Here is an 11,943-nt window from a genome sequence, read left to right on the forward strand (position 1 = left end):
GGAAGGAAAAGAATAAAAAGTAAAAGATTTCTCTAGTGGGCATTTCTTTAAAAAAGGCCTGTGAGTGTACAGCTTGAAGCCTTTGTGAAATCTGGGTAGGGAAATCTTTTGCCATCATGCAAAATTACAGATGGCTTGGATTCATACTGAAATTACATGAAAATCTGCAGAACACTGCACCTTAACTCACAGTGGTAGGTAAAAAAAATGTCTTTTACAGAGAAGCATTCTATCCTAAATTCTAACCTCTTAAAGCTCTTTTCATTTCCCTCTTTGGGGTGGAATAATATTTAAATATGACAGGGTGACCTTGGGTAATAAAAATCCACAAGACTGCCTTAATTGAAAAAAAAGGTTAGCAACCGTACTTCTTTAATTCCGTATCAATGTTCCATATAATGTTACATATCAACTATTTTTATCAACAAAACTATACTGTTTACCCAGCCAAATTAACAAAACTGGACAAGTGTAAAGAAAATAATTTTAGCAGAGATATTAAATAAATGTTCTTGTCAATCAGAAATGCTGTTTGTCATTTGTATATCTGAGTGAAAGAAAATAAGCAAATCAACAGCAGGAACTTTCAAAAACACCCCCAACTGTCCCCCACAATATTTAATGGGGTCTGGTTATGTGGCGTGTGGCAGACTCATTAAAAGGCGGTGAAACATTGTTCCCTAAACACACCTGAGCTCTGTCCTGTTAAGCCAAGTAGGAAACACATTAAGGAATTAGGAACGGCTCCATGATCAACATTCACAGAGTTTCAGGATGTTTTGAAAGACATTCAATCTTTCTTTTTTTCCATTCTGGTCTATGTGCTGATAACATTTATAGTCCTCTGGGGCATCTAAATCAGAGCAATGTTTTTGCCTCGGTTTTCTAATTACTAACAGCATCACTCAGTTTTTCTATTTTTTTTTTTCTTAAATTTTTTGACCATTGGTACTAGCATAATCACTTAACAAACGTCAGTTCAACCTCATGTTTAAATAGCTTCATGTAAAAGTAATGACACTTTAAACATTAAAATTTAAAATGTTTGGAAAACAGTGAAACGGTCACAATTTGTGTAGGTATTAAATACTACATTCAGATCTTAGTTTTGCTAAATAGTAACTTGTCAGATTGTCAATGTCAGTTGAATGTCAGATGCGAATGTCAGTGTCAGATTTGCAATGACATTTTTAGTCATAATCAAGAGAAATATGACCAATTTCCAAAAACAATTATGTGTGAGCTCTAAGGATCCAATGAGTATTTTCACAGGTGGCATTACACAGACAGACAGTTTGTCTCTGTGAATAATGACAGCAATTTTAGCAGTTCACCTTTCAGTTCTTCCAAACAATATTTTTTTTCATGAACTATTAATTAATCGAGCTGTCAAACACGATCGTATCTACCTACTTTAATGCATGTCTCACAATTCACGAGTTCATGTTTCCATGTTCTGCTGAGAAAATGATGGTCAAACATGAAAAAATACTGGCTTAATATAAAACGGTGAGACGCTGCATATTTTACGAATCAAAGACATGTCTAAAGCCAATCGAGCAGAACAATAATATATATTTTATGGCTCAAGTGCTGAATACAAGCTAAGGCGGCTATAGCAATGGTAGGAAAATCTAGCATGACTAAAATCGCTCAAGCTTCTTTCACAAAATCCTCTGGGATTCATGTCAGGACACACAGAACGCAAAAGAATTCAAGATGTTATACTGCAGGAAGCTGAAGTGAGAATCCTCACATCAGGCAGTAAATTCACAGATTTCATTATCGCTCTTATGCAGTATTTATCTTGTCAAACTGTAAAAAAAAAGCATTTCTCCAGATTTCTCGACTCACACATTCCACGGTCAAGGAAATTTCAAATGAAAAATGAAATTTCTTCTTCTGCACTGCCTTATTACATTTAAAAACCCATATGTATTTTCTCTCATTTCACAGAAACACAAATAATAGCTCAGGGCAAGATATTCCCAGGCAGCTATATACATTCCCCTGGCATTATTTTAGGGGGGCTTATACACAGGGGCACCTTAAGGGGGTGGGGGGCCTCCGTCACCAGACTTTTTAGAATCGTCCAAATCCAATGATGACAGAACTTTTATTTGTTTGAATTATTCCTGTAAACAGTCAGACTCCTTTTTATCTGCTTCATTTCTCAGCACAGACAAACCCACTGACTTCTATAACAAAAAGTCAGGACTTTCAAATCAGCAACTGCTCCTGGATGATAACAAAATAAAAAAGGAAATGTGTCCTCTCATATTAGGTTCCCCTTGACCAGTAACCTCAGAGGTCTGCAGCGCTGCAGTGGTGACAGCTCTGGCTGTAGGTGAGTCTGGGCACATTCTGTGATGAAGGACAGGGTTCCAGCTCTCTGTAGGCTGTGGTGCAGTAGTAAGGTACACATTCCAGCTCCTAATGAATACAGGGTGATGAACACACAGGATGTATACAGCACAGGCTGACAGGCGCTTATCAAAGAGACTGCTGGCCACTTGCCCAACATCAGCCCCAAACCCCTTTTGGATTGGTATCTTTTTGGATCCAATTCAACAATGCATCGACCCTGACAATGAATAAAAGTGCGAAGGATAAAAGCAGAGAACTGAAAGGCTTTATATAAAAAAAAAAAAAGCTCATAGTACAGTGCATTATACAGTACAGTATTGTCTGATCTAATTTACGAAAACAGAAATTTAACACAAAAACATACACAGCAAATGTAATGTGCAATCATTTACAGAAAAATAGTTTAAAGATGCATACAACATATAAAAACATATAATTTTTTAAACCTTTATGTTCACTTTGGCAAAATTAAAAGAGATGCATGAGAAAAGCAGCTGTTTAGCATCATTCATTTCCCAACTGAAGCTTTTCATCATATCATCATACCAGTATCTTGATAATATTAATGCCCCTTTGTGTTATTTTAAGATAATGCATGTCATTGCCACTGTCTTTTAAACATGGCCTCTTGCTTTTCCCCCTCTCTGCTGCTCTCCATGTAGTTCATGTATTACACTTGTTTTGTTGGATTAAGTTGAATAGGCGAAACAATTTTCAATCATTATTTTTCAATCACAATAATAATAGAGTAAATATTAAATAATTAATTTAATTATGAATTATTACTATTATTATTATTATTATTATTATTTACTATTATTTAAATGCCTTTCAAAGGGTTTAGGCCAAGCTTTTAATTAATTTTCTCAGGATTGCATTTATTAGGTTGATGCACGAGTATGTAACAGTTTCACAGTACTTTAAAGTGCTGCAAAAACTCAACCGTTTGCAGCAAAATGTAATGTCTCCAATATTTGTCACATGGTAGAACATTTTATGACAGGCAGATAAATAAATAAATAAATAAATGCTGCCCTAAGCCTTTCTAGACATGCATCTCTCATTTTTGCTATTTTTATTACAAAAGTAAATAACTCTCCGACAAGCCATGACTGAAAGCAACTGGAATTGTTAGGAAAAGCTGAAATGTCATTCCTTTTAGTTGAGAGTGAGTGTTTGTCTGTCAACTATGGCACTGACATCTCAAAATGTTCCATGACAAGATGCCAGGTCCTGGAGTCTTTAGTTGATGTGTAGCAGGTAATGGATCAGCTCAGAGAAATGGATTATCCAGAGAACCAATCCAACTAAAGTGATGACAAAGTTTCAAAGGATACAGAATGATCTCAAACTATGATGTACAAGGACTAAAAATGTATGTTACATCACATGAAAAGACTTGACTTCACTTGACACGTCTGATAGGCACAGCTGTTTAAATGGATTAATGTAATAGAGCGATCTCAATGCAGCATGGGAGACAAGGCTTCAAGGTTTCCCTAAAGGAAAGACAGTGCCAAGAAAACCCAAAGAGCGTCATTATCCACTCTGACTTTCCTTACAGAGTTAACAGGCCTGTTCCTGTCCACCAGCCACAAATCAACCGCACACTGAAATTCTGCCAAATGTTGCTTCAAGAGTGAATTTCTCACTAATCAAATCAGTGTTTTGAGAGCCCAATGACTGGCGTCAGAAACGTCCAGGGGCGCCCACAGGATTCCGATCCATGGTAAGTGGACGGAAAAAAATAAGCAAGACCTACACCAGTTTGCTGTTTATTTTAAAAGGGACATTGGCACCACATCGCAGCACTAACTGTAATTTACTAAACAACCTTAATGAAATGAGATATCAGCACAAAACTGACCTGAGAGCCATCAAAATAACCCTAATGCTACCGATTAAAGATGGCGTCAAGAGAAAAGATGAAATAAAATGTAGATAACAACTGGAAGCAAAACATCTCTGGTGATGTATACAGGACTTCTAAGGACTTAGTCTGCTTCTAGGACTTAGTCTGCTTCTAGGACTTAGTCTGCTTCTAGGACTTAGTCTGCTTCTAGGACTTAGTCTGCTTTAGTCTGCTCCCATACCTGTGAACTCATGTTCTCACTCTACATTATACACTACACTCAGATGTACATCACCATAAAGTCCTTACTTCTGCTTGAGTCCATTCAATTAAAGGTTCAATTAAAATTCTCCTAGACTGCCTCAAACTCTTTGGCTGCATCCAAAATATAGTTTGCTAAAAACAACAGGCTATGTAAAAAAACGTCTGTCCGAATTCACAGAATTCATAAAAAAAAGTATAGGCTCTGACATTGTTAAACAATGGTACACGCTTCTCTATGAGAACACATCACAATCAAATAAAAAAAATGCAGAACATTTCTAAATTACCAGACAAGCACTACATTACCCATATCTGGACAACTAGAGAAATAATTTTCTTCATGGGAAAGGAAAATGCAGAGGTTACTGCTTATTCCCACACACTCAATGACTTGCAATTCTGTGCTTCTACCAGAGAGAATGTATTCTCTTTATTTAAGATTTTTTAATGCCTCTGGAGAAAATAAAAAAAAACAACCTGAACCTTGATGTGATTTAACTACAGAATGATTATTGTGAAATAATGGTATATCCCACTGTGTGTACAGGTGAGGGCACATTAATTAATGACTTGTTTTGACTAAAGACATTTCATATAAGCATGGTTCAATTTTTAGTGCTGTTATGCTACCAGGGTATTAAAAATGAGATCTTCATTTTCTTGTTTTTGCTCTACAGAAGAAAGTCATAGAGGTTTGGAATGGAATGACGGTGAGTAAATGATGACATATTATATTATTTTATAATATTTTTATTTTTTATTTTTTTAGAACAAATAATTTTTCCTTTGACATTATAGAAAACAGATTGAAGAGCTAGAAATCTATACAAATCTAAACTTTTAATTCCATACAACGAAAGCTTTTCTTAGCATTTACAATAATAAAATTCATCAATCTCTCGCGTATGGTTTAAAAAAAACTAACTAGCTAACTGAAATCAGGTGCACATTTTATGAAAGCACAGATTGAGGTCTCTACTTCTATACCGATGTGCTGTGATAAGAGTAACACTGCCCAGATTAGGTCTAGTCTCCATGTCTCAAGCCCAGACAGCCATTTGCCTTACAGTACAGTAATACAATGGCCTCCAGACAAATAATCAGTAAGGTTTAAGGGGCTTGTTTCACCCTGGCTGCTCACCAGAGTCATGGTAATCAATCAAGGACAGCATTAATTATGTCTGCTACTACAGAACAGAGACAGACGCAACAGAACTTTGATTTACAGTCAAAATGAGAAGAAAGAAGGGATTGTGTTCACAGCAAACAGACCGTAACCTCGCATTTGACAGCCAATCCGTCTATTAACACTGTGACATCATGCATACAGCTGATGTTCTCACGGTAATGATAGAGTAAGTACATGACTGAATAACACTGACTGGGAGAGTATATTACAGTACAGTAAAAGATATGTGAGAAAAAAAAAGTTTGTCTTTGTCTATTGATAGGCGAAAAGCAATCCGACTTGTTTAATCTAACTAGTCAACTATTCACATTTGTAAAAATATATTTGTTAAAGAAATTCCAACTTTCATTCAGCAAGTATGCATTAAACTAATAAAAAATTACAGTAAATACATTAAAATGTTACAAAAGATTTATATTTCAAATAAATGCTGTCCTTCTGAACTTCCAATTCAAATAACCCTGCAAAGAATATTTCTACAAAACAATAAGCGGTGCAAAACGTAATAAGAATTTACAAGTTACTTGTGCACCATATTATATTGATTCCTGAAAGATCGTGTAACACTGAGGATTGGAGTAATGGCATGAAAAGATAATATTTGCCGTTACAGGAATACAATAATCAAGAGTTTTAAATATACTGAAATATAAAACAGTTACTTTACAGAACAATTCATTAATACAGAGTTCTGGCATGAAACTGTAGATGGCATAGTCTGATCAGGTCTAGCGTGCTTCAGAAACCCTTCACCTTCCCCAGCTCCACCTGTATAGATCTGCTCGAGGTGATTCAGGTATGCTACATGGGGTTATGCCATGTATGTTGTATTTGCAGCAGCAGTATTACCTACAGCATGTTGGGGATATATTGGCAGCAGCCTCAGTACTCGCTAAGTTAAAGGAATAGTTCACCCAAAAATGAAAATTCGGTCATCATTTACTCACCCTTGAGTATTTCTAAAACTGTATGAATATCTTTATTCTGCTGAACACAAAAGGAAGATATTTTGAAGAAAGTTTGTAACCAGGTTGTTTTGGGTCACCATTGAGTTCCACAGTATTTTTTCTTCCTTCTGTAAAAGTCTATGGTGACAAAACTGTATAAATTTCTTTGTTCTGCAAAACACAAAGGAAGATATTAAAAAAAAAAAAAGATTGGAACCAGGCTGTTTTCGGTCACCATTGACTTCTACAGTAGGAAGAAAAAAATACTCTGTTGTGTTCAGCAAAGAAATTCATACAGGTTTGGAACTACTCAAGGGTGAATAAATTATGACAGAATTTTCATTTTTGAGTGAACCATTCCTTTAACTTTGACATATTGTACAAATTGAACATATTGTACTTTTGTCCCATTTTCAATATTCTTTCTTTGAGATCAAACAGTAATTGACCTCCTGCTGAAGGTCCTTGCCAAGAACTTGACAATATGCAATAAAATGACAATATGCATTACTCTCTACCCTAGACAAGGCACTGATACTGTACCATGATTAGACAGAGATTTTAAAACCACATCTGTGCATTCTGAAAGTCAGACGTGATCAAAGTGGTACACGTGATCAAATAAAAGCAAGATGTGCCCCAAATTTCCATCAAAACTAGAACATTTTCCAAAAACTACAATACAGAGACCCGACCATTCTCAAGAACTCCTCAATCTATTTCGGGGCTTTATAAAACAGAAACATCTCTTATAAGTCTAATTTATGAATTTTGAATCATTTTATAAAGCCTAGCAATTGTAAACAAACAAATTCACTGAATAAATGAATGCAGACTCATGAATGGCACGTCTTATTAAAAGTTTTAAAACATGTCACTGCGCTGATTGCATAATGGTTTCTGCAGACTCGCTCTAATAATCCCCAGATTATCCACATGTTCTCCAACCACTGAGACGGCAAACCCCATTTCACGAGTTCGCACTTACGTATAATTAATCATAGTAACGGTAAAAAGTAAGCGTGTTTGGCGAGCTGTCAGGGAGAGGGCTCGGAACTAGGTGGACTACCGAGTCCAGAGTTTTTCCTCTTGTCCGTGAAAGCGGACAGGACTCGGTGTCCGACCCGATCCCTGAGTGCCCCCCCCCCGAGAGGGGATAGTAGAACTAGGAGGAATGGAGATTGGGGTGGTGGAGGGATGCTCGGAAACGAGATATCGAGGTAAGAAGCTTGTGCGAATTTATAGTAGGCTTCTCTTGCTCTGGTTGGATAATTGCGTGATTAGGAAACGAGAAGCCAGCCGCGTTAATTATCAGTGCGTGCTCCTCCCGAAATTTGTTTATAGCTAAACATCATTTAGTGGGACAGGTGGCTATAACAGGGCCCATGAGAAACCATTGTAACATTAGCTCAATTAAAAAAACCAAATCAGATTCCTTTCACATATGGACGTATGGATTCACAAATTATGACATGGTGGTGTGACACTGTGGAACAGATTTCTGGAAAAATGTAAAGAACTTGAATGTGGTTATATGGCTTTTCACTAGGAAATATGTTCAACAGCTGTTGAGAGGCAACCGCACCATGAGCTTTACCATTGGAGTGTACAAACTGCGATTATTTGAGTTTAGCTTGAAGCAGTCTGTAATAGTTTTAGCCTTTAATACCATGCGATTAAGCGTATAGCCTACTTAAACAAGAAAAAGGTAATGTACAATTACAGACTGTATCAACATTTATATGCGTTACTACACCGCCACCTCGGGATAATACGGATACTACACAACGCAGTCAAAAAGTCACTGCAATGATACGACATGGCCATGATTCATGCAAGGATTGTATTACTATCTGCAGTTTGTATTATTAACACCATTTTCTAAAGTGAATGACTACGAATTAAAGAAAGACTGGCTCTTTAAGACATGGGCGTTCATTTTAGGTTGGTAATGTGACAAATTTTAAGTGTGTAATTTAGTGAGGTAAACGCTCTTTTAATTTATTTTTATGTATTTATTTTTTAATTAAACAACGTAAACTAATAATACAATATTAAACCGAATGCTAATTGTTTTTGTTTACACTGCACGCGCGCGTCTGCAGGTGAAGTGTTTCCGCTCTGTTCTTACCTGAGTCCGGGACACCAGATCCTGTTTCCGAGAAGTCTGCATGGAAAGCTTTAACCAGTGCACACATTGATAAAATGAACCACATTTCTAAAAAGCAGTGTTCATCCAGTTGACACTCAAATAGTAGTAAAAATATGAAAATGCTGGATGGATAAAAACATGAATATAAATTATAGCCTAAAAGCTGATGTGTCTATGGCATGGAAAGTTTACATAAGCATTGAGCGTGATATCTGTTATCAGTCTACTTCTAGAAGTCTTCTTGCTCCGCAAATGCACGCTTCACAATCATCCCCGTTAAAGCCCGCCCACACCACCCGAACCAGCCAATCAGATACGAGTAAGCCTCCAGACAGGTGGAACCCTGATTCACCTTGCCACTCCTGTCCTGCTTTGATCAGTCTGTAACATCATCAATCAGAAATGAAATACTGCAGATATATTTTATCATGTAAATATGATATAGTATAATATGATTTAGCTAATATTTGCATGCACGTTATCAGGACAGGTTAAAAATTCAACAAACCACAGATCTCCATTATTTGAGTTAATTTTTTAATTCAAGGACTTTGCTTCATACAAAAATGTTATAGTAGAAACAACTGCAGATTTCAAAGTCTGGCCATGGAACAGAAATCAGGCAACAAACAAGTCAATAGCAGAAATCAAATAAAGGATGTGCCAGCTCTTATGCATGGATGGAGCTGTCAACATATCAATACTGTTTCCTTTATTTATAAACATTTCAACAATTCATTTTTTATTTCAACAAATCCCCTAATTCATATCAAAGGTCATTTAAAAAATCAAACCAAAAAGGAATACATTGTATCAAAAAGTACGAAGATAAACCATGGGTATTTCAACATGCGCATACATTTTAAGACCATGCAAACATTAAACTTTCCAGAAACAGCCACATTTAAGCTTGGTTGATGTACAGGGGAATAGAGCATCTCAGAGTTTGGCAATAAATGATGAAAGGTTTGGTAGATGAATATGATGTTTTTCCAAATCATAGAGAAGCTGAGGAAATAGTTTTATCGATAGAACCATAGTTTTGATCCACTATGGCAACATGCCGAAGGACATCAATAGATGTGCTGGGAGTGCAAAGATTTGTTCCATAGTTACACATGAACGATGCAACAACTCGTAACAATATCAGCAAAATGTCAGCACATCCTTTAACCGCAGTCTCACAGAGCATGTAGAAAAATAGCAGTTGTTCAGACCATAGATTTGAAACAACATTTTTCTTTTTTTCCCCTGACAAACTGGACATCTCTGATGCATGCACATACAGAAACTTGCAATTTTTCTTTTATATATATATATATATATATATATATATATATATATATATATATATATATATATATATATATAATTTATTTTGTATTATTTTTCTTTTTTTTCTTTTTTTTTGCTGATTTCTGCTTTTTAATAATTGTGCCTTTATGCATTCTAAAATATACTTTTTCATACATTTTTTATTATTTAAAAAAAAAGGAAAAAAGAAGATTTGGTCACTATCATGCTAAAGCCTGAATCTGGATTTCCCAGCAGGTAAAGCTACAAAATGAATGAAGTATATTTTTCAAAGTGTCATCTTGTTGCATAGCCCTACATAAAGAAAATACATGTTTTAAAAAAATAAAAATGAGAGAACATTCACTGTCAGCAAAGTCCTGACACTTCAGCGGCCAAGAATCACCTGATTAGCCAAACAATTCTACAAGCGTCTAATGTATTCATATGCGTCAATGCGGAACTTGTGAAATGATACCCGTCTGTACAGCATCCCAATACAGAGGCTTTTTTCTGTTCTTTCAGACTGCCTCACCCTCTGAATTCAGGTGGCTAAATATTCCTCTCATGTTACCAGCGTGATAAAAAGGAGCCGGCCATATTTCTATACGGCCAGCAGCTGGGGAACGGCGGCAGAATGAAAGCTGTGAGTGTGTATGTGTGCTTGGAGGAGTGCCATGAAGGGGAAAGTTTAACCCTAACACAGATCGGCCTACTGTACCGGTGCAGGACCCGACTCAACGCAACACAACACGCGCTCACATCAGGAAACCTGCTAGATGGGCAAAGCAAGCTCCTTTGTGACAGTTCTTCAGTTCTCAGTCCTTGCATCTAACCATAAAGGATCAAACAGAGAAGGCAAATAGCAATGCGGTCTGAGCATCTTCATCAGGACAGGAAATATACACCGTAAATATTGGTTTCTTAACCATGGTCAATCAAGAATAGAAGACTTTTTTTTTTAACATGCAATTTTATAACTGTGGTTATAAAGTCCCCCGACAGGACAAATACACAACTACTGCAGTATTTTTTATAGGTACTCCATACTAACATATGCTTTTTGGTGGAATTTTTTTCATTTTTAAATATTCCATTCAGTACTAAAATTGTACAAAAAAGGAGACAAGAATAAAAAAAAAAAAAACAATCATACTGTCATTTCCATTCAAAAACCTAACGTGGTACTGTATCTTCTGAATTAAGGCCAGCGATCGTAACACCTTGTAGTTCCATTTAACCCTTAGAGCTTGTTCAGTTCACTCTCTCAAGTGTGGATGCACTAAAAAAGGCTGAGGTTGCATCACTACTACAATATATTCAAAAGGTTAGGCACTTTGTAAATAACATCTGGAGCAGTCAAGAAGAATCGGTAGACCTGACAGTATGGTGAAGCCGTAAGCGATTTACGTAAAACCGTTCGTCTTTACAATACAAAAAAGCACATAATGAATAGATAAAATATCTACAATTTGATAAAAAACAAAGTACATTATGGTTGTCAAAGGTTTCGCACATAGCGACATGTGCGAGGAATGGTCATCAGCAGCATAATGAACAATCTGCTTTCGCAACAGCGTGAAATAAAGTGGAGTTCTCTTAGATGGAGTCAGGGGGCACCGCTATTGTGCATTTTGCCAAATAAAACGATATTTCTGGCCTTTCCAGCCACTTCTGTAAACTTTTGGTCCATAAAGGTACATCTATAATGCCAAGATAACATTTTCATGGGAATATTTGCATTTAGGTGCATCTCGGAGGCTGGCTTTGAGGGAAACTGGCCAGACGCCCGCTGTGGTCTACACTTCAAGCAGTGGGTCACTCTTTTCCCAGGTTACACGAGCACAACTTGGCATCTCTTGCCCTTAAAAAGGCAAAA

General features: G+C 36.5%; 1 protein-coding gene across 1 annotated transcript in view; it reads right to left on the bottom strand.

Moving 5' to 3' along the window:
* LOC122346100 (collagen alpha-2(IX) chain-like) overlaps nucleotides 1-8,982 on the bottom strand; it is a 32,903-nt gene extending 23,921 nt beyond the window's left edge. Inside the window, exon 1 of the mRNA XM_043240773.1 lies at nucleotides 8,751-8,982. Within this exon, the coding sequence (XP_043096708.1) occupies nucleotides 8,751-8,835 (85 nt within the window). The 5' untranslated portion in view covers nucleotides 8,836-8,982. The remainder of the gene's footprint in view (nucleotides 1-8,750) is intronic.
* Between the last annotated feature and the right edge of the window lie 2,961 nt (nucleotides 8,983-11,943).

The sequence above is a fragment of the Puntigrus tetrazona genome, chromosome 5 (genome assembly GCF_018831695.1).
Source record: "Puntigrus tetrazona isolate hp1 chromosome 5, ASM1883169v1, whole genome shotgun sequence".
Classification (NCBI taxonomy): Eukaryota; Metazoa; Chordata; class Actinopteri; order Cypriniformes; family Cyprinidae; genus Puntigrus; species Puntigrus tetrazona.